This window comes from Glarea lozoyensis (genome assembly GCF_000409485.1).
Source record: "Glarea lozoyensis ATCC 20868 chromosome Unknown GLAREA5, whole genome shotgun sequence".
Taxonomy (NCBI): Eukaryota; Fungi; Ascomycota; class Leotiomycetes; order Helotiales; family Helotiaceae; genus Glarea; species Glarea lozoyensis.
Window position 1 is genome coordinate 748726 of NW_007361000.1, and position 23383 is coordinate 772108.

The window sequence follows — 23383 nt, forward strand, 5'->3', positions numbered from 1 at the left end:
ATCTATTGCAGTTAACTTTTAGCGACTAGTACCTGATGTTTCAAAACAAAGCATTGAGCAGTTTTCATTAATCATTCTGAATTGCAGTCTCTCCAGATTGCCTGCAGGTCAACAAGGGCGGTACAACATCTCGGTGCTCTACGAGGTCGTCCAGGGCCCCAAAGTGGCAGTGTTCTAGAAGAGATGAAATCCAACATCGAAATCTTAATTGCAAATGCGAACCTGTCATACCTTGGTGCGCCACAATTATGGCATTCTGATATCGTCAAAACCACGATCCATCTGGCCAAGTTGTTGGCATAGAGATTGGCCTCAAGGATAGCCACGCTTTCTGAGCAATGCATGCCACCTCTGTAATCTTGGTTGCTCGAGATTCCATTGATAATTGGGCGGCGGACTGTCTTGCCGCCCTCGAATGGACCAGCCTTCTCGGATCTCTGCCGGGGACCTCGTGGCAAGCAGAGTTGCGCTGAAGAATTTGGAATGTTCGAACCAATGATGATCGACTCGGACGAACTATCTACTGCTTCTTGCTTTTCCGACCTGAAATCAAGATGATAGAAGAGATCCTTCCCGCGTTGCACTACATCTCGGATGTCTTGTTTCGGTAGTTGGTTACACCAGCCGCATGTCAAGCATAAACTTTTCGTACCTTCATGTCAGACCAAGTCCGACCGCGAGGCTACAGTAACTACGTCGAATCCTTCCTCATACGTTTGTTCGGAAGACTCGTGGTCTTGTGGAGGAAAACCAACATTCTGATATTATGAAACTTCTACTCCCTTTCTAGAACAAGTATACGAAGTCAGCATTACGTTTTGAAAACGACCCTCAATCTCGCGCAACTGGTTATTATTAGTTTGGAAGCCCTTCTATGGCTTGTTTCATCCTACTGTGCCTTCTCATTATCTCATCAATGATGTTTTGGAATCTTGAATAAACCGTTTTTGGCCAGCCCAACTTCGGGTGAAAGGCTCACCGACTTCAAAATACATGAAGGTACAAAATGGTACCAGAAGGCAGACACTTTGCGCCTTCGGTCGTACTACCATTTTTGCCAACTGGTATATGGCCGATGCGGCGTTGCATTTTGATGGCTTGTTAAGCGGCCAGCTGGTTTGCTTCATTTGGTAGGAGGCGTACACTCCTATAACAAAGACCTATCGATCATTACTGAATTCGACTCTCGACATACACTGTAGAGCACTGCATGTATAGATATATTTTGAACCTATATCTTTGTTTCTGCCTTGAGTTTTTCAATAGTCAGATATGTAGGACAATTAAGTGGCCGATTTTGTTTACTTCCACGATCTAAACAAGTCAATCGATTGCTTCGATGCATATTATGTGCCTAGCAAATACGAGGACGCGAATAGAGCAGAGTTGCATATTTTGCGCAGCTGTTAGTCCGCTACCTTCAGACTTCGTATTGAGAAGCTTACGCGTAGTTAGTACTTCGCCGCTGTAGCAGTCAAAGCCTTACTATAATACGCGTACGAAGTATCAGGCACTTGAACGTTCCGCGGAGTTCAATTCAAACAATATGTTGCCAATCACTAAATCATCAGAAAGCTCAGTTGTTCTTGAGCTACTGCCAGGGTACTGCATCTCGAATTTGGATCTAGCTAAATCCTTCTGCGGGCAGTCCACAGAGAATTAACGCCTTCAACAAAATACGTACTACATTTTCGGGTGCGATCGCGCCTGCTGAAGAACCTTTCTGTTTCTTTGGTCGAAAAGACTATTTGCCTTCCTGCAGGTACGACTTCGCACGCATTCAATTCTATCTTCGGCCTTATTAGCATCTTCAAGTGAAGCATCTCTTTCGCTGGACGAAGGGAGCAATTCGTTCGTCATATGGCATGCTGAAAATTGACCACGGATTTCTGACCTTACACAGAAAGGCTCTTCGTCTACCTACTGCTGACAACGGTTCGAACGCCAGGGGTTCAACTCACTTCTTGTTGTCAGGGCGAAAAAGCGTCGAGCTCATTGTTAACTTTAATGGGTCTTTGGTGGTTTACAAAATCGACTGCGACTTGATGTTAACGGATTAAGCTTGCATAATCATGCAACTCATCCTCACACATCTCCGCCTTAGGGAAGCAGTCTTTTATTCAGCATAGGAATACGGAGTAAGCCTCCACGAACTGTGTTTTGCATACCCACAATTACGATAGATACCCGGGAACGGAATCTCGTATTATATTTCATCAAAAACAACAGGTTATGGTAAAGAGGCAAAGTACCAAGTACACACAACAACCCAATAACACACAAGAAGTAGAAATACGAACTAATGTATCAACCACCTTACCTCTGTCCAAGCCCAGCACATCTACAACTCTCATCCTCATGTCTCGGCCTCTATCCCTCGCACTCGGCGACTCTCACGATCTGGTTACACAAGAAAATAAGCTATCCTATTCTCACTCATCATTACTAAGTCTAGCTGCAGCATCTCAACACCAATCAATTCGCCCTACCACTGTTTCGAAATCAGCGCCGGCCGCACGATATGTGTGCTGACGGGTCGTCGGGTTCGGCGCGAACGTGCAGGTGCTGGATTTAGAGTTATTATAAAGCTTTTTGGATGATGGGAGGTGGGTTTGTGGTGTTTCGGAATTTTTGGTCAGGGCCTGTTGGTTTTCTAGAGAGGTTTTTGTGAATACGTCTTCTGGGATGTGGATACTTTATGGGAAGTTGTTTACAACGTTCTGAACTCCCTACTGTTTCTCTTTACAAGCAATGTATATAAAAAAACACTCATCTGAGTGATCTTATCACATTGCCCTATCTTGGCTTTTGAAAATGTGCGATTGTTTCACTCAGAATGGGAAGATTTCCATTACTGTCTGCTCACTCCACCAATACTACGTCGACAGATTGCTAGAAACCGATCGTTAAAAACCATGTACCAAGTATCACATAGAGCCTTCATATAGCTCAAAACCTCACCTCCCTGAAACTTACTTCTTCAAAATCCATGTCTTCAGATGCAGCCACATTCTCAGTCATACCTCCACCGCTTCGCCTTTCCAGAGCGAGTACGCCACGAGATTCCCACGTGTTTCATTTACATCGCCGTTGTAGTTTCAGATTGTGGATCAATTTTGGTAATGTATCTATCTTAACGCTTCGCAGTTTCTAGCTCATTTTGGTGACTATATGCCTAAATAGACTGCTGCGCTGTTCGGCTTTACTTGCGAGATTGAAGTTATGGGAGTTGACATATTTGCTTCCTTGTGCCGGCGAGATGTTTCACTCGTTCTGGGTTTGTGAGACATAAATTTACAAATGTTGTAGCTTCGTTTTGGTGGCAATTCATGTCCAGCAAGAAGTCCGCATTTGAAACAGGTTGGGGGATTAAGAAAACACTCTTTTAAATCCCAGTAATACGATTCTACACACACAAGAGAATAGTTGACAGAGAGCCCCATCTACAAGGGACCGTTCTTGAATGTTGATTATGTTTGGATGAATAAAAAACTGTCTTTTGTCATCAGTAAAAAACTATGTTTATGAAACGCTTATGGGAACTTTTTGAGCTCTGGTTGATCTTGCTTGGATTTCTTACTACTCTACCGGCAAGCAAATTATGCACCATGTTGGCAATAAATACGTCCCATCTACCTTACTATTACAATTTTTTGGGGGGGTGGGGAAGGACAATCCAAAAAGTTATATGATGAACCATATGTTCTCATATTTCATTTGTTTCCTGGCTTCTTATAGTGTTGTTCAATAAAACATTCACTTCGTGATGTTGAAACAAGTATAACTAGAAATGTTTGTCAAATCTTATCCATGTTCACCCTTCTTTACCAACAACAACAAACTCATATTGAAATAAACATTGGTAATACTACCCATTCATGTGCTTGAGAGTTTTAGGTATAGATCTTGTTGATTGTTAACATTTCAAACAGTCCAAGGACCATGGACCATGGATGACTCCCAAAAGGTTCCTGTGTCTCAATACACGGCAAAAGCAGTTTCTGATGACTGTGAAAAGTTGCGCTCTCATCATTTGGAAATCAGACACTAGTCCTACTCTCCCCTTTGAGCAGTAGATATGTATATATATATAAATCCCTAACGTATTGATTGAAGTATTTTCAAGCAGATTCTCACAAAGCCAATTTCCTGATACCAGTTTTCAATATCGATAAACAAAATTCTATTACAGGTTTCTAAAGCGGCTTCATAAGACTTTTAAGACAATGCCATCCCAGCTACTAAATTATATCACGGTATATGACTACAACAACCTTCCTAAATATCGAGACCTTAGGGACAAAGATCAACGACAGGGCATCAAAAGAGTTGCTGAGACAATGTGGAGCTGCGTATGTAGAACATTTATTGGAAAGGGTCTTACGCTAACGTAATATCAGTGTAGAACTGCTTGTCATCACTTCCTCAATAAATTTAGTTGGAAAAAATGTGGCGGTCTTCTGGGACAATGTCATCATGGAAAATGCGGATCGGGATGCCATGAAGTCCAAGTGTTTGACACCACAAAGACTATCTAGTGTCCACGATGCGACTTTGATATTGAAACAATTCGACTTTCAAACTCATAGAAGGAGAGAATAGTTTATTATAAGGATTTGAATGAAATTTAAATATTGATGAATTAACAGTCTCTCGTGGCCAAGTATATTGTGATACCACAACCAGCGAGCCCCCGTTGAAAAAGAAAAACGGTGGCAAAACGTATATTTGGAGTGTCTAGGTATGTTTAGAGACAGTCTATAGAAGTACTGACAATCAATTACCCTGAGGCCGTACGGACAGATACTGTCGCACAGTCTTCGCATGGCACCCGAGACTTGAAGGAAACACGACTGACGGAGAGTGGCATCAGACAGGTATGCATGTCATTGCTTTTGCTATCAATTTACTATTTATTTGTCATAACATAGTAGACAACATAGGAGAAGTCACGACTGTGAGACTTATGTAACTTATAGACCCCAATCTTGAGACACTACTGCCAGGACCTGCTGTTCAAAATTAGTCATGAAGGTAGTTACTTGCCTCACATTCTCTTGAACAATTATCATGACTAATTATTGAATTACTGACAACTAAAAGTTTAAGAAATGAATACTCCAGCCTAAAAAGTGTAACATCACTGGACCGATTCTTCATTAATTTACAGTAAGCGAATCGTCAATATCAATGATAACAACAAGTGACAAGAGGTTAATCCCTCATCGAAAATAACTAAGATGGTAATACATGACAACAATCTTTGAAGATTCGTTTTAAAAGCCATTGCGTCGTGACAGACATTCTATCGTCGATAATCTTTCGTACATATGTCTCATAACAATATGAGCCATATGGGATTGTTGTATAACGATTATCTCAAACACACAGTAGAGCAATGGAAATACCGATTAAGCGGAATATACTAGTCAGAGATGCATTCATGGTATAAAAGTTCTCTTTTGTTTTCTCAAAATCTTCCACATATCATCCAAATCATCCACGTAGTACGCAGGCACAGAGTTCCTTAACGACTCTATCAACTAACAATTTCTATTCAATCAACGTCCATTCGACATGATGGTTACCCAACTTACCCAACTTCTGACAGGAAACTCGAGATCTCATGGCAATTGCACGACGCTAAAAAAGCAATCAATAAATCGAAAATCCTCGTTCTCAAATGGGGATTTGGGATACGACCAATCACGGCCATTTACGTTCTATGATCTTCGACGAGAGATAATATTTGCGCCAGAAAATACAACTCCCCACACATTTTTCGCAAGTGAGGGACTGACTAATAATTCCCAAGTTTTACGTGAGTTGAATAAGAAGAATTTCGAGGACACGAACAAGCGAAACCAGGAACTGAATGTCGCTCTATCAAACTTAGATCTTGAGAACCAAGAGCTGAAGACCAAAAATGAGCAAATCACCAAGCTTCTTGCCGAGCAAAGAGAAAACTTTGAGCTCGAAATTTTGACTCTCAAGCAAGAGCTGGAGACATCCCGTACTAAAGTTGGAGAGTTATCGGCACATGCAAGGGCTCATGATGATTATGTTGCTGAGCTTAAGGAAGAAAACGCCGATCTCGATTTCAAATTGATAGATAAAAGAGCCGACGATGCGGAAATTTATTTATCAATGGAGCTTCTCTCCCAAAGGACTCATTTGGTCGATGGTATTCGGAAGATGGATCTCTCGGAGCACGAATCTGTAGAACTGATTCGAAAATTCTCAAGGTTTCCTTTCACGATTTACACGAGTGATGAGGATAGTAGTGGCTTAGAAAACTTGTCACCGGAAGAACTCGCTATACAAAAATATGTCTGTGGGACAGTCAAAGATTTGACTCGATATTTCATCAACTACGCTCGCACTAAGGCAGTACCAATTGGTTCCAAAGCTGCTCCCGACTCTCAAGAAACTGCATTTCAGAACTCCGTATCTTCCTCGGGAGAATCTCGCTATACAGTATGCTCCGCTACTGGTGGCGATGAAGATAACAGCAGAAACATCAAGCCCTCTTTGGAGAATGGCTGGGCATGTGTAAGTTCTCACTTAATTCCCTCTACTTTATGGCAAAATTTGACGAAGTAGTAGTACCATACCGTAAACAGAGCCGGCAAAAGCGAGCCTTGTGGATTTCCAAACGAGTATGGAACTAAGCAATGTGGGCTCTGCAAAAATGATTTCACTCCTCACGCTAGCGAATTGGGAGAATGAAGATATATCCTAGATGTTGAAGTGGCCTACTTATGAATTTCGTTTTAAGTTTGATGGTAATGGGTAACACAGTGTATTTGGATTTGTGGGCGGGGTTTTGTTTGTCAGTTTTGTTTCTAACTGTCCTTGGTAGTCAAAATCATGAAGTCAATATTTTTTTTTATCTCAGTGGAAGAATCTTCTTACATTTTCCTGAGAAATCGACCTAAATTCTATTGAGAAGGTCTAAGACAGGGAATTCTTTTGCAACTTATAGTGGTATCCATTGACGGTATTGACTTTGTCCTTCACATAAATGACGTCTTGATGTCTATTTGTCATCCACGAATTAAACATTTTCACGCACTTACTCAAAGACATAAAGAAAAAGTCAAATTCAATTCTTGAAGAAAAAGAATTGTGGTGTTCCTACCAATAAACGTGACGATAATCGACACTTCTCCTGTGAGTCTTTCGGAATGTTAGTATCGTATATTTCCTTGGAACACTAAAACCTAGTGGTTAACCTTTCGGGATGTTCTTGTGGTTGTCATAATGACAAGTTATAGCAGCATCAATTGGAGAATCGAATATAGACAAGATATGCAATTTATTAAACTCATCCACGACTTTCTCTTTCTAGTCACCCATTTCTCTTCATCACCCTTCTCATCCAGCAATTCCATCACAACTATAGATTTTCGTCTTCATATCCACTCTTCATTACCCCTCTCGAGTATTATCCTCAACAGTGCAATGTCCGGGATCGCAAGGTGAAGCTCCGTAGGGACCAGGGTGATAACATCCCTTACTTTGACAGGGCGTCTTCGAAATATCATTTCTATGAGAACATCGTGGACCTCCTCCATATCACATTAGTTTGCAATTGTAAACACAACTAGTTTAGAACATGCATAAAGATTTGTGGACTTGGCTTTAACTTACACATCTCCATATCATACCCGGACATTTCTCTTTGAGTTGCAATTGTTTCGTCTTAATGTTTGTTGCTGTGGACTTGAGGTTTACCGTCAAGGCCTTTGGGGGGGTCTTTCTTGGCTTTGTTGTCCTTGGTCGACGAGCTTAACAACTTTGATAATTCTGTTGCTAGATTCTGGAAATCAAGTGACTTTGTCGTCGAACCTGTGTTAGCTGCTAGGCTAGGGACCTCTAAAAGTGACGCGGAGGATGATGTACTGGCAGATGAAGCGCTAGCGTTTTCATCATCTGAGGACGTGCTTTCATCTATCGCTTCATTATCGTTGACTTCGCGCATTGGGGAGAGGACGGGTAGAAAGCTACATCATAAATGTGGGATTCGAGTTTTATAACCATTGTATGTAGTAGCCATAATGAGGGGAAATGCAACATACAGTCGACCGAGAATTGTATTTTCTTCGGATAAAACCTTGATTTGAAGTAATTGCTGCTTTCCGTGGGTCTTCGCGGTGGGCAAGAGATGTGATAATACTATCACGGGAATGAAACTGAGTTGGGCGAAAGACATTTTGGTGTTAACAGAATAGGCTGTTTTTCGTTAGTGGATATTGGTTTGTGTTGAATAATTTGTTGTTATTCTTCACATTCTAAGAAGGTTATATTTATATTAAGATCCTCCTCTTTCTCTGGTACTATCAGCCCTACATGAGTTGACAAAACGACAACTGTTCTGCCACAATAGATAAACTCACGATGAGCTGTTGAGGCTGTTAAGATTCATGAGGAGATAATTATGACATATTTTTTCCTCCGTTATGTTACATGTTTCTCAGGATATGAATCCGATGAAAATCGGATTATCTTGGTCTCACCATCTTTGTGATTCATTGATCGTTCATGTTGCAGCTCGAGTCCGATCCCCGATAATTGGGTTTGGGACTGCAAAGATAACCTTGCTATAAGAGTCTGTCTGGTGTGCACAAAGCTCATTGATATTCAAACCAATGTTCAGGGCAGTTAAAATTCTTCCTGCGCTCTACTGGCCCTCTTGACGCGAGAAAACCTCTGTCGAGAAGTTACATACAGTAGCGAGTCGACATTCTGGGATCTCTTTACGTTGGTTCCCTTCATTTCCTTAGATAAATTTTGGCTATATTAGTGTCATTCGTCCCAAAAGTTTGATCCGAGCTTTGTGGAGTATCTTCTATCCAATGTGCAGATTGACTATAGCTTATCCGAAGCGATTCTAAAGTGTAGTCCATCCGTTTTTCATAAATCAAAACCTGTGGAAAAAACTTCTGCTAAGGACTTGTCTAAAGAGTGGTGCAAATATCTCTCTATGCTTGTCTCAACGCAAAACGGGAATTCCAAGAACATATCACGAATTGCGTTGCAAGTTCATAATTATGGAGTTATTACTGGAGTAGTCTTTTTCGAGAAACTTATATTGAATTCTACCATAAGACTTAAACTATGACAAAAGATTACCACAGATATATAAAAACCAATTATGGACCCATACAATGACTACCAATCGTACCCGAGAACCTGAAAATATAATAGACCAGAAAAGTCCTACATATTGCCAACCGGTTGGCCAGTTCTTACTCGCATAGCCAGATATTCTAAGAAGCTCTGTAGACTATCCGAACTCGTAGAACTTTTACCAAGTTAGCTGGGACTTTCAATGTAAGACAGTATGTGACTTACAATTCGTCATCTGTCTCGCCATTGGGACCATTCGATTCCACACTGACATTACCGCCATCGTTGTGGTTGTTGTTTTGAGAAGAAGCAGAATTGGAAGCTGTAGGCACCGATGGTGAGCCAGGCAAATCTTGTTGGCCGGTCGAAGTCCGACGACGACGTCTAGCCCCTACACTGGCTCTAGCGTGATGGGCGAAAAATCGAAGCAAATCATCAACTGTCCCATACGTATACTTCGAATCCCACCTGTCGCCCTCATTATGGCTTGTAGTCTCCTCAGAACTACCACTTTCTTCTTCTTCCTGAATCTTCTTGAACGCACAACGCGCAAAACGCTCCAGAGGGTAGATTGAATCATCCATGGAGAGCGGGGGCTGTAAAACCATTCCCGGGTATCTATGGATCATATTGACGAAATTAACACCATCTGCAAGCACCTCTGGAGAGAAGAACACTCTCGCTTCGTCCACTTCTTTTTCCAGCAGCTCAGAAATGAGCTCAGCCTTTTCGCTTTCGAGCTCGTTCACAAGATTTTCCAGAGCCGTGAGTTTCTGTTCTTGAGCTTGATTCTGTGTCGATACTTCATCAAGTTGCAAAATGTACTGTTTGTTTGCCTCTTCAAATACGGCAGTCTGGAGCATGACCTTTTGTCTCTGCTCATTGAGCATCTCCCGAAGTTCCTCATTCTGACCTACAAAGACGTGGAGATTACTCAGGACCATGCGTAATACTCTCTCGCTAACGAGTGCATCACTCTCAAGTTTTTGAATTCGGCGGTTCGCTTCAACCAACTTTGTCTCGTATTCAGAAGCTGTCTCTTGAGGCCTATCTTCTGGTAGGTCTTCATCTTGCCTGAAGGGACCTGGAGGGGATACGGATCCTGTGGATGACACAGCTCCTCGTCGGCACTCCTTAACAACTGGAGTCTTGAAACGGTAGTGAGTATGCCCTTCTTCCATTAATGGAGCCAATGTGGGTAAGAATAGACGAGTCAGCCCATGATCTTGACATGTGAACCGTAGATCTGAATTCTGAAAAGTCTCTTTGGTGGCTTGGTCAGGCATGTTGATGTAGGGATACTGCTAGGCTTGCAAATGATAATTGGTGATTTGGTGGCTTTATCAAAGGGTTCGGATTTAACGAAGTTTTCAAGATCTGCGGAATGACTTTCAATTCTTGATGAGTTGAAGATTGTTGTCTGCTTTCTTTTATGAATTGCCTGGAGATTAGCTTGACTTTATAACCGCCCTTGTTTTACGACACCCACATAATAGTACGAAAACAGCGCTATCTGAGTCTTCATTACTATGAAGGATCTTAGAACACGGTATCTCATCGATTAGCTCTGATCAAAGCGCTGTTCAAATGCTAACTCATCTTCCACGCGACCGAAATCGCCACGGACTTCGTACTCCGCCAGAATTTGTTGTCAATTATCCACAAAAAGTCTAGAGTTTTACATTTTGTTAGGAGCACTTTGCAATATAGGATCTCTAATATGCATTTAGCTCGGTAGGACAGCTGTGTAATATCTTGAAATCTCGAAATCTCAGATTGGGTTGACATGATGTTTGTTTGCACTTTTACGAACACAACACAACACAGTACATGATTTTGTATGACAAGTTGACAACATGTTTTGAACTGAGGTCTTGGACTGAAGTCAGAATTTATAGCACACCAATGGGATATGACTGAAGAACGCCAAAACAGTAGTACGTACATTTGGCTTCTATTACCCGAGTCTTTTACTAGTTCAGACAAACAAACAATTACAGAAGGTTGTTTTATTATGCTACTCTGAAGTGCGCACAAAATGTTCGTCAACATGTGTCACATGGTGTTCAAAAAGCTGTCCCTGAGTCAAAAGTAAGCACGATTAAATAAGAAAAGAGGGAATAAAGGAGATGTCAAGGTGAGTATCTCTAAATTGAACTGCAGTGTTCAACTCATCATTTCCCCATAGTATTCAAAAATAAGAAGAAGAAAATACACACAAAAATAGAAACCTGACAGCCTAGGGACCAGTTCAAATTCTAAAACAATGGGCATATAACTTATACTAGTGACACGACAGATAGTTAACCCTTTACTTAGAATTATACGAAATTACTACTGGTTTTCAGCTAGTACCAGTAACCTTTTTCTAGGATTCTAAAGTCTATCTTAAGCGTGGTTTCCTATTTTTTTCTTGACGTATCTTAATCCGTAAATAATCCTGAAAGTACTGAGTGTCCCGCTTAGTGAGTGCAACACTGAAGAACTCTCAATATTCCGAATCATGTCATCCAACCCAACAATAACTCACTAAGAGTCACTACCCAGCTCGAAATACTCCATTAATCTCGATAGCTTGGCCGATGATGTCATACTCAATGGAATCACGCTACATTAGCAATCTTTGAATCTCCAAGCACTCACCTCAAAACGAAGGACATAAAACACCTTCATGTTCCACCCCATTCCCCATAAAATCCATTCATCTCTTAACCATAGTATCAAGTTCTCAACCCAATCATCTTTCCAACCTCCCAAAATGATTAACAAAACCTCACCCACCTCACTAACACCACCGTTTTCACCACCTCCTCCTCACTAGTAAAAGAATGCTTAGAAAAAACCAAGACGCGACGGTCTAAAACGTTCGAAAACAGAAACCTAGAAACCGAGGCTTGCTGGTATAGACGAGAGGGGTGTATGGGATGAGATTTCCAGAACAGGCTGTACTGACCCAAAGTTTTGATTGGGCTTGTTTGAAAGTCTTGTAAAATTACTGCATCATGATCTCTGCTTCTACACGCCCCCTCACTCATTCCCATCTCCATGCCAAAGGCCGATCCCTAGCCAACCCAAAACCACGCACTCCGAAAAACAAAAGACCCCATATACACCAAACGCCGCCCCCAAAATCCACATAAGCTTACTCCAAGCCCAAAGAAATAAGCACTGCTAGTCACTCTTTCGACAGCGCTTCCCGTTCCGCATACGTCATATTCCAAGGCTTTCTCTTTTTCGCGCTTTCCATAAGTTCGGTGCGATCTAATAGTGTATCACTATAATTCCATTAGCTCAATGTCTAAGCAGCAAGGGGACGAGCGAGGACTTACCGACGATTCTGTACGGGGTGGGCAGCGCTATTAAGATCGTCCAACTGACTCCTCATGCCAGCGGCGATAGATTGAGTTTTAGAAGGTTTGGAGAGGGCGTTGGCAGCGGCAATGGCACCGACGCCCGCGAGGGCGGATAGAATAAGAGTGCGTGAGCTCATGGTTTGTCTATTTCGATTTGATGGGAAGTTGAGTTGAGTTTTGTTTTTGTGTTGTATGTTGTACAAATGATTATTTGTGTGCTGGCGGTAGCGAATGTGGCGGTGAATTCGATATATAATACATTGTTGAAGAGAACTCGTAATGACGATTCGGGATCCGATTCTCAGAGAGGCCAAAGTCGTGTGATGTTGTGTGGTAGACGTTATGTGGGTGGTATGATTGGGTAGAGGAATGAGCCCATTCTGATCGTGATTTTTGTCGGATGCAGCCGTAATCGCGCAACTCTATGCGCAAGTCATCCAACAACAGCAGGTTCGCCAGGCAAGAACAACAACATCATTCCATGTAACGTAAAACTCAGTGTCATAGCACTGATATTGACGAAAAAGATGAGGAGGTTATATCGAGGAGGAGGATGTGACAATCACGTGACCGTTTCCTCTGGTCCGTCTGATGGCCGATGGCGAACGGAATAGGCCGGGTCTTCTATGGCAGTCCCATATCATATGTCTCTGGATCCTGAAATACGTTCGCCCATGGGTCTTGCCAATACTCTCGCTGAAATCCGAGCGGCATCATCCACTCCGATTCGATGAAGGGCATGTTATAAAAGCCGTTGTTCAGCCCACTACCATTCGCAGGCATGGGTGGAAAGCCACTCTGCGTCATTGTAACAGGTACAATTTCTGGGTTTTCCATTGGGGTATCTTTGATATCCAGATTCGAGAATTGCTGACCAATTGAAGCTGTTACTTGATCTCCTTGTGCATTCCGAACAGCTCGCGTCGCCACGAGAAGCATCGTCTTTGTGAGTTGGTACGAGGGGTTAGAGTCGCGTTCAGGGTCGTACTTTTGGTAAAAGGTGACAATCTTCTCCAAAAGCTTGAGGTCTTTTATTACTCGTGGGTTGGTCTTATTCTGGAGTATATTCATGAATAGAATATCTACACTCCAGGCGACGTGATTAAGCAGATACCTATGAGAGTAAGTGTCGGAACTTGGCTAGAGAGTCGTAAGGGAAACAACTTACCGAGTGAAAGGATGCGAGTTGTCGTGATAGTTCAGAAGCGCAATGGATGCCCGAGCAGCTCCGACACATAAAGTCACACTTCCAACGATCTTTTCCTCGCGATCGCTAGGATTTTGAGTCGTCCAACCATGAAACACAACAGAATGCACGACAATGATGAGTTGGAAATAAGTATAGTGAAGAACTGTTAAGAACATCAAGTTGTCGGAACCAAGTTTGTCAAGTGGATTCTGGGGTCGCAGTGGCTCCGGTACATTATCCTTCCATTCGTGTAACTCCTCGTCAAGCTCAACAATATCATCATACAGCTGTTCTGGGGATTTCAAGACCGAAGTGTCGGAGTATAAGAGTGCATATGCTTTGCTTTGGATTTTGGCGAGACGGACATGTTCTCGAAGGAAATGGAACGAGTGTCCGCTTACAGTAACAAGGCCAATGCCATCAGATGGAATCTCCGGAGGGAGCTCGATGATTTGATGCAAGCTGTGCACGGGTGGCTTTGTGAGCCGGAGTGAGAGGTCAACATCTAGAAGATAGGCGTTCCAGAATAATCGACGTCTCTGCTGAAAGTCTTCCTCTGAACATCCCGGTGCCTTCACATTGTAGTGATATTTCGCAATCAAAATCTGCTGAATTGCTGTTCCCAGTATCGTTGTTGCTGGGACGTTCTCAAAGCCGAACATAAAGTACAAAACCTATGGGATAAGCTGCTGAGCTAAACGAGGAAGAAACCACTTACAATGGATAATAAAGCACCAACGCTCACTTCGTCAACTGGCGACAACATCATGGTAGGAATTAAGCTCATGGCATTATAAACGTAGTGGTCATAATGATACTTGTTATCGAACATCGAAGTAATATCGGTCTCATGGCGGAGGCAGTGGGCCACCATAATATTCATCGCGGCGTACCACTAGAAATATGTTAGTATTTGGAGCAGAACACGATTCGGCCAACTTCTCGCGATGAGATGGTATGTGTTGAGTGGATGAGTATGTGAGGGCACTTACTCCAAGACTGCTATTAGGATTCCCAGCTAAGTAGGACTCTAATCCTCCCATTATAACCTCTTCCCGAAAAAGATGTATGTCCTTGTTGAGCTGTTGAAAATAAGCTAACAATCGTCAGAATAAGCTCAGCATTTCCAATGGTGGATACGTTGTACATACTCTTAGCACAAGCTATTAGTACCTCATTTGGCGGAAGAGGCGTTCGATCCGCCATGAATTGTAGATCTCTGGTCTTTCTGACAGGATTAAAATTGGACATCATTTGACCGAAAGAATCGTCGCCAACTAGCAAGTTGACCCACTCAACTCCCTTCCGCGAAAAAATGGAACAAGCACCTGTGAGAGGTCAATTCGGATACTATGAAGAGATCATAAACTCGAACCTTGATAACCTTCTTCTGTTTCAATCACATCATGCCTCTGACGGATAAGGGCTGTATTGAGATTTACATCATGAGGGGTCTGTTCATGTTCTGGAATAGACCATGCGAAGTCGGTCTCCTCTATAGGCGAGGATTCCATGACGATAGAGGGGCCACGCTTGACAGATCTTTGCCTGACCGGAGTGTCGTGACTGGCATCAGATACTGCAGGAGAGGCACTATCATCTGGTCCATTGTGAGCGAAATCGGAAATCAGGCGTTCCATTTTCGCCAGCCTTGTAGCCATATCTTTGTAGGCTCTATATGATAGATTAGTCGGGCAAGGAACTACCAGAACAGCTAGTTGACTTACGATCTTCGAACTACACGCTTTCTTTCTAATGGATATTGACATTGTTCCTGATGCTTTTCGCAAGCTGTACAATGCGGCTCCTTCCTATCGCATTTGACCTATCAAATCGACATCAACAACAATGGCCAGTAAAATCCAGAAAGGGATCATGATTCCGGCACGCACCTTTCGCTTGCGGCAGTTCACACAAGACAGGCGAGCTCTTTTCTCTGATCCCTGCGGACTGGTTTCTATCGAGTGTCGGGCCATTGGCCCCTCGGCAGGCTTTGACGTCTCCATTGCTCTCCTCCGGTAGTAGGCGCCGCGAGAATGTCTAGGTTGAAGACTTTGCTCATGCACAGATCCTCACCGAAAGCTTGCAGCCCGCTATATCATGTCAGAACAGCGTTAAGGAATAAGATATTGAAGCCGGACTCGGGCGAAAGCACAATCAGGCGCAAGTTGCCAATGAGCGATGTCAGCTGACCGTCGGGCAGAAATCGCCGACCAAAACCTTCAAAGTACCGGTCGAGACGGCGTTCGGAGTACTCGCAGAGCCCGAGCGGAGAATCATACAATAAAAAAAAGGTTTCGGGAGTTGAAATGTAAGGCTGTGTGGTGGTCTACTCTGCCTTGCTGAAAGTGTTGCAGACAGATGATTGAAAGAAGGGGTTCTCGAGGGTCCTCGACGGTAATCAGCTGCATAACCTTATTCCCTTAGGTCGAACTCGGCCGAAGACTCTTATGTCAGGGACGGATTTCTCCCACCGCTGACACCGACCGCGATTCTAGAACCAGAAATTTCACTTCGGGACTTCCCAGCTGCCTTCCAACTCATGGCTATTGCAATGTGCCTAGCTGCAACCATGAGTCACAGCACGCGCGGCGCATATTAGAATGAACTACAACGAGTTAGATTCGGCACTCAGCGAAGAAGCCCTCAAAAGTGCTATATATCTAATGACATACAGGCAATAACTGGCTCCACCAAGTATTCTCAGCATCAAAATCATCAAGCACTTGCGTAGTATTGGACCAGCATAGTCTGTGATATGTACTTCTGTGCGTCAAGACACGGTATTGGGGAAAATTCCGTTCCCATCGTATTCGCTTGACATCGCCAACTATCAACCTGGAAGGTCAACAACGTTAAGAAGCATATCCGGAGTTAAGATAAGAGGAAATTGCTAAAGCCGCAACCCATTGTGTGTTCCTCCTAAAGTCAAAGTACGGTTTTGTGTAGCAAGCAACCAATGGTATGAGACATAGTGATTTTGTGACGACGAGTTTGGACGAGTTTGGAGGGCGCCAGAAAATAGGTGTAGGTACAAAGGGAACCTACCAGGCCAAGAACCCACTCTTTGGATATACATTTTATGGTCGGTCTCATATAGTAAATAATGAGTTAACGCATGGAGCGAAATACTAATACTTCTAGCAGGGGATTCAAAAAGCGACCAGTGGTTACCTCGTCGGCATGCCGCGTAAGTCGTGAACGCTGCTAACTTGACCCTTCAAGTACATATCCTGATATACACGAATGATTTCCAACGTTGCCTACGTGGCCAACTTGTTGCATGTGGGTTGAAAGAAGCTAGCTACTGCTTTCCGTTACCTAGAACTCGGAATTTGCTCTTTGGAACGGCACTTGCAAAAGAGCAACACTATTCTCAAAGACATTCGTGCAGTCAGTGGCTCGTGTCGAGACATTTGTGACGATCCAGATCAGACCAGTTCTTTGAATTCAACATGGTATTGAAAGATCGTGTTCGGCTCAATCGAGTTCAATCACGCTGAATACTCGTTTTCGCTGGGGTATAGGAGACATCGGAGGAGGTTGTATTTCCTCGAAATCAGCAGTATCGCTTGGCGCTTCATCTTCGTTGTCTTCGTCGTTATCGTCATCTAAATCTCCATCAAACAACTCATATATTTCTTGCAAGCCTTCCTGTAGGTGGAGAAGATAAGTTAGCATTTGTATAATGAATATACTAGTTTAAATTCCACTCAACAGCAAGAGAAAGTATTTGTGTATTTACCATGTCAGTCTGCCAATCGCACTCATTTTGCAGGTCGACCAGCTTCTCATATAAGCCCTCCTCTTTATACCTGTCGCGTTCCTCTTTCATCATGCCCTTTGCCAACTTAAGCATGCTTTCCGCGAAACCCCCCAGAGTAAGTCCATCCTTCATGAGCTCACGTCTTATCAGATGTTCCCCGCACAACATGATGCTCTTGCTAATCTTTCGCAGAACTTCAAGGGCATTTCTTCGCGTTTCCCATCTCGTAGCCGGTCCGGCTTGCTCCATCACAGCAGTCAAATTTTCTCCCAATGTGTGGTCGACGCGCCCGATCATATCCCATTGCGCGTGGCTTGATAATCGCTTGAATTCTTTATTCAGGGTGTACCAGCAAGCCTTCGAATGATGATCAAACGTTGCAGGAGGACGATTGGCTTCTTCGGTAAGGCGAGATTTGTGCGCAGTAATAACGTGTTCTGCACTCGTGGGATTTTCCGAACATATCTGCCAAAGTATTGTCTGCGCTGTCAATGGTGGTAGTTTGGTTATCATGTCCCAGAGCGCTGGATCGGGAGCGGCATTGGGACGCGTCTTTTTCGAAGATGGTAATTGTGATAGGACGATCGAATCGGGCCCTGAGAAAGACTCAAAAGAGCGTTTTGAGGGATTGACAGCCATTGGAAGGTCCGAAATGCAGTGAAGTTTGTTTTATTACTCAATTGACTATTTGATGAAAGGCTGTCGCAACACAGAGTTGATAAGAAGCTCTGTCACGTATCCACGTGATGGCTGAGATGGTTCCCCTGCGAGCTTATTTTGATCCACTTTCACCTGGACATGGCTTTCTCGAGAGGATGAAATTTCGATATATAAAAAATGGTATATATACAAGTGTAATTGCCTGGCTTATAGAATTCTCTTCACAGACTCTTTGCTCGCTGTTTCAACAAGTTCAAAGGTCACCGGAAGACAACCGCATCAATTTGGCTTTCAACTGCTTGATCCCCATACAACCCCCTTTCAAATAATAATATTTACATATTGACCACTTGGTTCTCTCTAGCTCCCCAGACCTCCAACTGCCCCCAAAACCCCTCATTCGGCTGAATCTTCCCTCTCTTCTCCCTCGCCAAAGCTAGAGCTTCATCCCTTCCAATACCACGACTTCGCATCACTACACCACCATCAGCCCAAATTCGACCATCACCACCCTTAAGACTTACGATACCCAACAGCCACACTCCCAGACCTACTAATTCCAAGCCCACAATGAACCAATATCCCCGAAGTACCGATATGCTTCTCAATAACAGCATAAGTCTCAGCCAGAATTGGCAAGATATCTACTTCTCCTTCATCTAGGATCTGGTATCTTATGTGTGTTATGCCACATTCTTTGTATTTGGCTGTGAGCCAAAGTGGGAGGGGTTTGTCGATGAGTGAGAGGACGTGGGTGATTTTATATTCTTTTAGGGTTTGGGTATTATATGTTGAGAGAATACTACGACCGGTAAGTAAGTAAAACAATGGAAAAAACAAAGGTTACATTACTTGCCTACCCACAAATTGGGAACAATTTCGTCCATATTCGTGTTTTCTGTTGTATGCGGTTGTGGATTATTGATTAGCTCCGCCATATTTGCAGACCCAAAACAGGCATCCACGAGACGGCCTATTTTTATAAATCCCAACCTTGTGTATGTCAAGGACACTCGATCTATTGTTTGGGCTCGGTGATATAGATGCTCAAATCTTATACCGGGTGTCGCCTGGTTCAGGCGATGACATATTCTTTCGCCTTCTCTACCTAGGCAGACATTATACGCAATGGGCAGTAAACAGTTGAATCATCTAAGCCTATCGTTTAACATGCTCATACATTGCCGATGCTACTTGAAATAGCTCCGAAGGATTCCTGATATGATCATATGTCTCGTAGTTTGAATGCCTAGACTACTTTGACATTGTCTAGTATTTGAGTGGGCATGCGGGCTGGCACTCGTATTTTGTCAACTATCAGACAATGATGACAGCAAACGCTGAAAATTGCAAGCACCTAGGCAGTCATGTAAGATACTGAGGGGGTCATATATTTGAGTAGAGCCTTGTCTTTCCGCACATCAGGCGGAAATAGGAAGTGGACTTAATGGTTGTTTGATATACACTATTATACACAATAATGCTCCATAGAGTCTTTGATAGATATACAACATATCAACATTTGCGATGCCAACGAATCATCAAGCTCGTGTTATCTGATCAGTTGGAGTGGCATATGCAATTTCTCTCAACAGAACGATATCGATGCGTCTGTTGACGGAGGGAACATTTCGCAGTAATCTACTGTGACAACGAAGTACACATTTTCGTTATATCCTCTTCTCGTTTCGGCAATATTTCGAACCTAGCCTCAAAACGTCGTCGAATCAGGCAACGCGTTCTGTGACTTTAGTACCACCGGATGAGAACTCGACATCTACCTCCGCAATTGGCATGCCATGATTTTCAACAGCGTCCTGCCTTTGAATTTCGGTATCGACCCTGACTGGATATATTCCTAATATTTCTCCCGCATCGCCAAAGTCAGTGAAGCCACTCGTTGTGTTCTGATAACCCTCTGAGTCGCCCGCAGGCAACGTGATAAAGCCTTGTTGGAACATATACCCAATCAACAGTCCCACACTAGCTACTAAGCCACTAACAGTCGAGATACTCCGCCAGCTTGAGCTTTCCAATTCGCTAGCATGTGTTTTGCCGCCATGTTGTCTCATTCTTGTATTCCTCCTAAGCTGTCCGACAACGGGTATTGAGTCCGCAATTGATGACAGGAACACACTTCCAACTCCAACCATACCACCATTATGAGGTGCAACCCATGGCAATGAACTCTTTCCACCCTTCGATGGGGTAAACTCGTCTCTTGTTGTCAGGAATGCATCATCTGCATCTACTGGCCCCCCGAAGACCAAATTACTCAAGTTCTCCACCCATGTACATAAGTCTGGATATTTCCGTCTCATTGCCCGGGCAAGCCACGGCTGAGGTAACTCGGGCACCAACATCAACGAAAGGTATCCAAGCGCTAGACAGTCCAGACTCGAGAAACTTGTATCTGACACCAGAAACTGTTTGTCGCCCTTCAGAGCTTTCAATGGTTCAAAGAAATCACCGGCTAAAGCATCAAGCTTTATTTGTGCGCCGGTCTCTGGAGATGCAGCAAGTAGGCTTGATAGTGTAGTTTTAGGTTTTCGTAGGCTCTGTGGTATTATGGATTGTTCGTACGTCTCAGGGCCATCGTTATCAATGTCGAGGGCGGAGAGGCCCAGATGTGCGGTTCGTTCTTTCGCCGCCGCTCGAATAGCTGGTGGCGTGAGGTATGGCAGAGGAAAAGATTGTATGGTGTTATACAGTGGACGTGTCGACGATGTAAAGTTTTCGGAGGAAACGTAAAGAGAGAGGTCTATCAGGGGCTGGCCATGAGATTCCACGAAAGAAGAGAAGCTGTTGTTAACACGTATTAGCAATACTCTCTAAAAAGTATGTTCCGTTATGGCACATCAACTTACGCAATACAGTCTGCCCCCTCCTGTTCCGGCAATCCTGCATCAAGTACCCATTCTCCAGAGGAAAATTGAGCGAGGTAATGGAAAATATTTCTAAAGCCACCAATCCAGATGTCTCCGTTCCTTAAAGCTGGCAGCTCATCTGCAAGAATAAATTACTAGTTGGAAGGAAACAGACATCGAAAGAACCTTACTGGTAGGACTCAAAGACGGATCACCAGTAGCTACGAGTGTCCATTTACCTCTGGGGACAGCTTGTTGGAGATATGCAATTGCAGCTAAGCAATGAGGGTCTATGGACGCAAGAGAGAACCCGGGCCCCCATACATGGAGCTCAAGCACCATGACAATGGCTCCCAATCGAAGGTATAGTTTTCGAGCTGTGTTTCAGCGAACCTCAAGCTCTCCTTTTCGTGTCTCCGCCCAAAGTATTGTCCGACAAATAGACAGAGATTTAACAATTTCGGCGGAACTTCGAGACCAGGTCTATTCACTAAAGCGCAGAGAGTAGTAAAATGAAATAATCGAAGGGTCGAGTTGCTTTGAATCCAGTTCCATCCGTCATCGTCAAACGCGCCGAGGTCCCTGAATTATTTTACCAAGAATCCACATCCAAAGTAAATAAGCTATCATGTGACCTCGCCTCCTTTTCGCGTTCCATCGCAACAGGAAGTGTGCCACGCTCCTTTTCAATTCAACCTCTTCACTTCAATGCCCTCGTTGTGTCAAACAAGGATACAACTCACTTTGGACCGTTGCACAGAAAACATGTTGCCCAACATAGGCGTTCATATGGCTGCAAAGCACCTAGTGTCTACGCCTTTCCACTGCATCCCACCCACACCACCGGTTCCTCCCTTCCAATATCAATTCCGCCCCATCAGCCAACATCCGACATATCATGCTGTACCTCGATTCGAGACGGCTCAGCCCACTGTGAGCATCGAATGAGCACAATGAGCAGATATCCAAATAGCTCGGCCATGACGCCGTTTCCACACGCAGAGCAGACGGTGGAACGCCAGGTTGGTGGAAGCAGCAACCGTCATTCAGGCACAAGTCGAACCTCGACCATGTGCCCCCAACGTGATATAAGGGTTGCAGCCTTGATGCATATCGTCTGTCCAAATCCCCTGATAACCTCATCCCGAGCACTTTAAGCTAACATACAATAGATCTCACCACATGATAAGCTTACTTATTCATGTCCCCTTGCATGAATTGGCGGCCGCTTTCAATCTATTCGCATTGCTGTCTACATGGATTTAGACCTGTATAGCAGCAAACAAACAAACAGCCTTCGGGGACTGTGAAAGCGAAGCGTGTGGCTCGGGGAAATACTCCTGCACCTTCACCGCTTTTGAACATCAATATTCCTTCGTTGAAAGATATCAATTTGTGATATATCAAGTTCGCCAACCTCCAAGACCCCTGGCGATTAGTTACACGAGTATGATTGCGTTTTTGATTGAGCATACTTGACGATCAATCTTCAGCTCCTTTCATCATCTCAAGCGAATGATCACGAGGAGGTTTTGTCCCCCAATAGAAGCAATTTACCCCACAACTTCGTAGCACGGAGTACCAATCCCGCAATACCAACACTTTATCCAAAACATTTCTTTCGAGTTCGTCCCACTGTTAAGCGTATCAAACCGATTGTGTATTCAAATACCCCTCTTCGTACCTTATCGCCTTATCAATGGCCATTACTGCGCCCCTCTCAAGACAGCGAATGGCCGATCTGTTTGTTCGCTAAATTCGTTTGACTTGATCGAGATATCAAGTTCTTACTTGACAGTTCCCTACCTGACTCACTTCGTCGGTTTTTCCTTATCTAATGCCATTTCTTCTTCCAACCAGCTACCATCTAGCCGTTCTTCCCGCAAAGGTTGCATATGATTTCACAGCCTTGTGGACACAATCCAAAGCGTACGAAATCCTTCCCGCAACTCCACGGAACCATTATGGCTCCCGCCCCTCCCAAAAGCGTAGGATGAATACGATTCTTACCGCATTTACAATCCCCAATTTCCAGAAGCGAGTTCACCATAGAAGTTGCCTTGTTTTGTTGCAATACGAATATTTCTTCCTTCCATTCTCTCAACAAATCCTTCCCGCACAGGACCCGTCTTGCAGCAAAGGTCTCCAAGGGAATCTTAATACGAAAGGATCTGTAGCTATCTTCAATGCCCCTTTCTTCGGAGAAATACCTCAAATTTGGGGTTTTGTCCCAGAAGATCATTGCATACAATGCAGGTGTGCCACCTCTACATCCGGTATCCCATACTTTGTAATCGTTTCTGCGCCTTCCCACGTGTGGAAAACTGCTGGGCTCGTCTGCGTAGTCACACCCTCAGCAATAATTATTCCATTTACAATGACGACGACCAGCCTTCCCGAACTATCCGCGCACCAC

General features: G+C 43.7%; 8 protein-coding genes across 8 annotated transcripts; 1 reads left to right on the forward strand and 7 right to left on the reverse strand.

Moving 5' to 3' along the window:
• Nucleotides 1-5580: 5580 nt before the first annotated feature.
• GLAREA_04457 (uncharacterized protein) lies at nt 5581-6729 on the forward strand (the record flags this gene model as incomplete). Its single annotated transcript, XM_008086834.1, has 2 exons — nt 5581-6552; nt 6607-6729. The coding sequence occupies 2 exons, from the start codon at nt 5581-5583 to the stop codon at nt 6727-6729; spliced, it is 1095 nt and encodes a 364-aa protein (XP_008085025.1).
• A 976-nt stretch (nt 6730-7705) lies between these two features.
• On the reverse strand, nt 7706-8215 carry GLAREA_04458 (uncharacterized protein; the record flags this gene model as incomplete). Its single annotated transcript, XM_008086835.1, has 2 exons — nt 7706-8006; nt 8082-8215. The coding sequence occupies 2 exons, from the start codon at nt 8213-8215 to the stop codon at nt 7706-7708; spliced, it is 435 nt and encodes a 144-aa protein (XP_008085026.1).
• Nucleotides 8216-9222: 1007 nt separating this feature from the next.
• GLAREA_04459 (uncharacterized protein) lies at nt 9223-10418 on the reverse strand (the record flags this gene model as incomplete). Its single annotated transcript, XM_008086836.1, has 2 exons — nt 9223-9307; nt 9358-10418. 2 exons carry the CDS (start codon nt 10416-10418, stop codon nt 9223-9225), a joined length of 1146 nt encoding a protein of 381 aa, XP_008085027.1.
• A 1889-nt stretch (nt 10419-12307) lies between these two features.
• Nucleotides 12308-12622, reverse strand: GLAREA_04460 (uncharacterized protein; the record flags this gene model as incomplete). Its single annotated transcript, XM_008086837.1, has 2 exons — nt 12308-12407; nt 12462-12622. 2 exons carry the CDS (start codon nt 12620-12622, stop codon nt 12308-12310), a joined length of 261 nt encoding a protein of 86 aa, XP_008085028.1.
• Nucleotides 12623-13109: 487 nt separating this feature from the next.
• On the reverse strand, nt 13110-15650 carry GLAREA_04461 (Zn2/Cys6 DNA-binding protein; the record flags this gene model as incomplete). The annotated part of the gene is made up of 8 exons (XM_008086838.1): nt 13110-13599; nt 13654-14348; nt 14393-14569; nt 14667-14770; nt 14826-15002; nt 15050-15348; nt 15402-15499; nt 15567-15650. 8 exons carry the CDS (start codon nt 15648-15650, stop codon nt 13110-13112), a joined length of 2124 nt encoding a protein of 707 aa, XP_008085029.1.
• A 1504-nt stretch (nt 15651-17154) lies between these two features.
• GLAREA_04462 (uncharacterized protein) lies at nt 17155-18079 on the reverse strand (the record flags this gene model as incomplete). Its single annotated transcript, XM_008086839.1, has 2 exons — nt 17155-17328; nt 17420-18079. 2 exons carry the CDS (start codon nt 18077-18079, stop codon nt 17155-17157), a joined length of 834 nt encoding a protein of 277 aa, XP_008085030.1.
• Nucleotides 18080-18435: 356 nt separating this feature from the next.
• GLAREA_04463 ((Phosphotyrosine protein) phosphatases II) lies at nt 18436-19038 on the reverse strand (the record flags this gene model as incomplete). Its single annotated transcript, XM_008086840.1, has 3 exons — nt 18436-18575; nt 18625-18902; nt 18953-19038. 3 exons carry the CDS (start codon nt 19036-19038, stop codon nt 18436-18438), a joined length of 504 nt encoding a protein of 167 aa, XP_008085031.1.
• Nucleotides 19039-19827: 789 nt separating this feature from the next.
• On the reverse strand, nt 19828-21309 carry GLAREA_04464 (uncharacterized protein; the record flags this gene model as incomplete). Its single annotated transcript, XM_008086841.1, has 3 exons — nt 19828-20902; nt 20968-21106; nt 21159-21309. The coding sequence occupies 3 exons, from the start codon at nt 21307-21309 to the stop codon at nt 19828-19830; spliced, it is 1365 nt and encodes a 454-aa protein (XP_008085032.1).
• Between the last annotated feature and the right edge of the window lie 2074 nt (nt 21310-23383).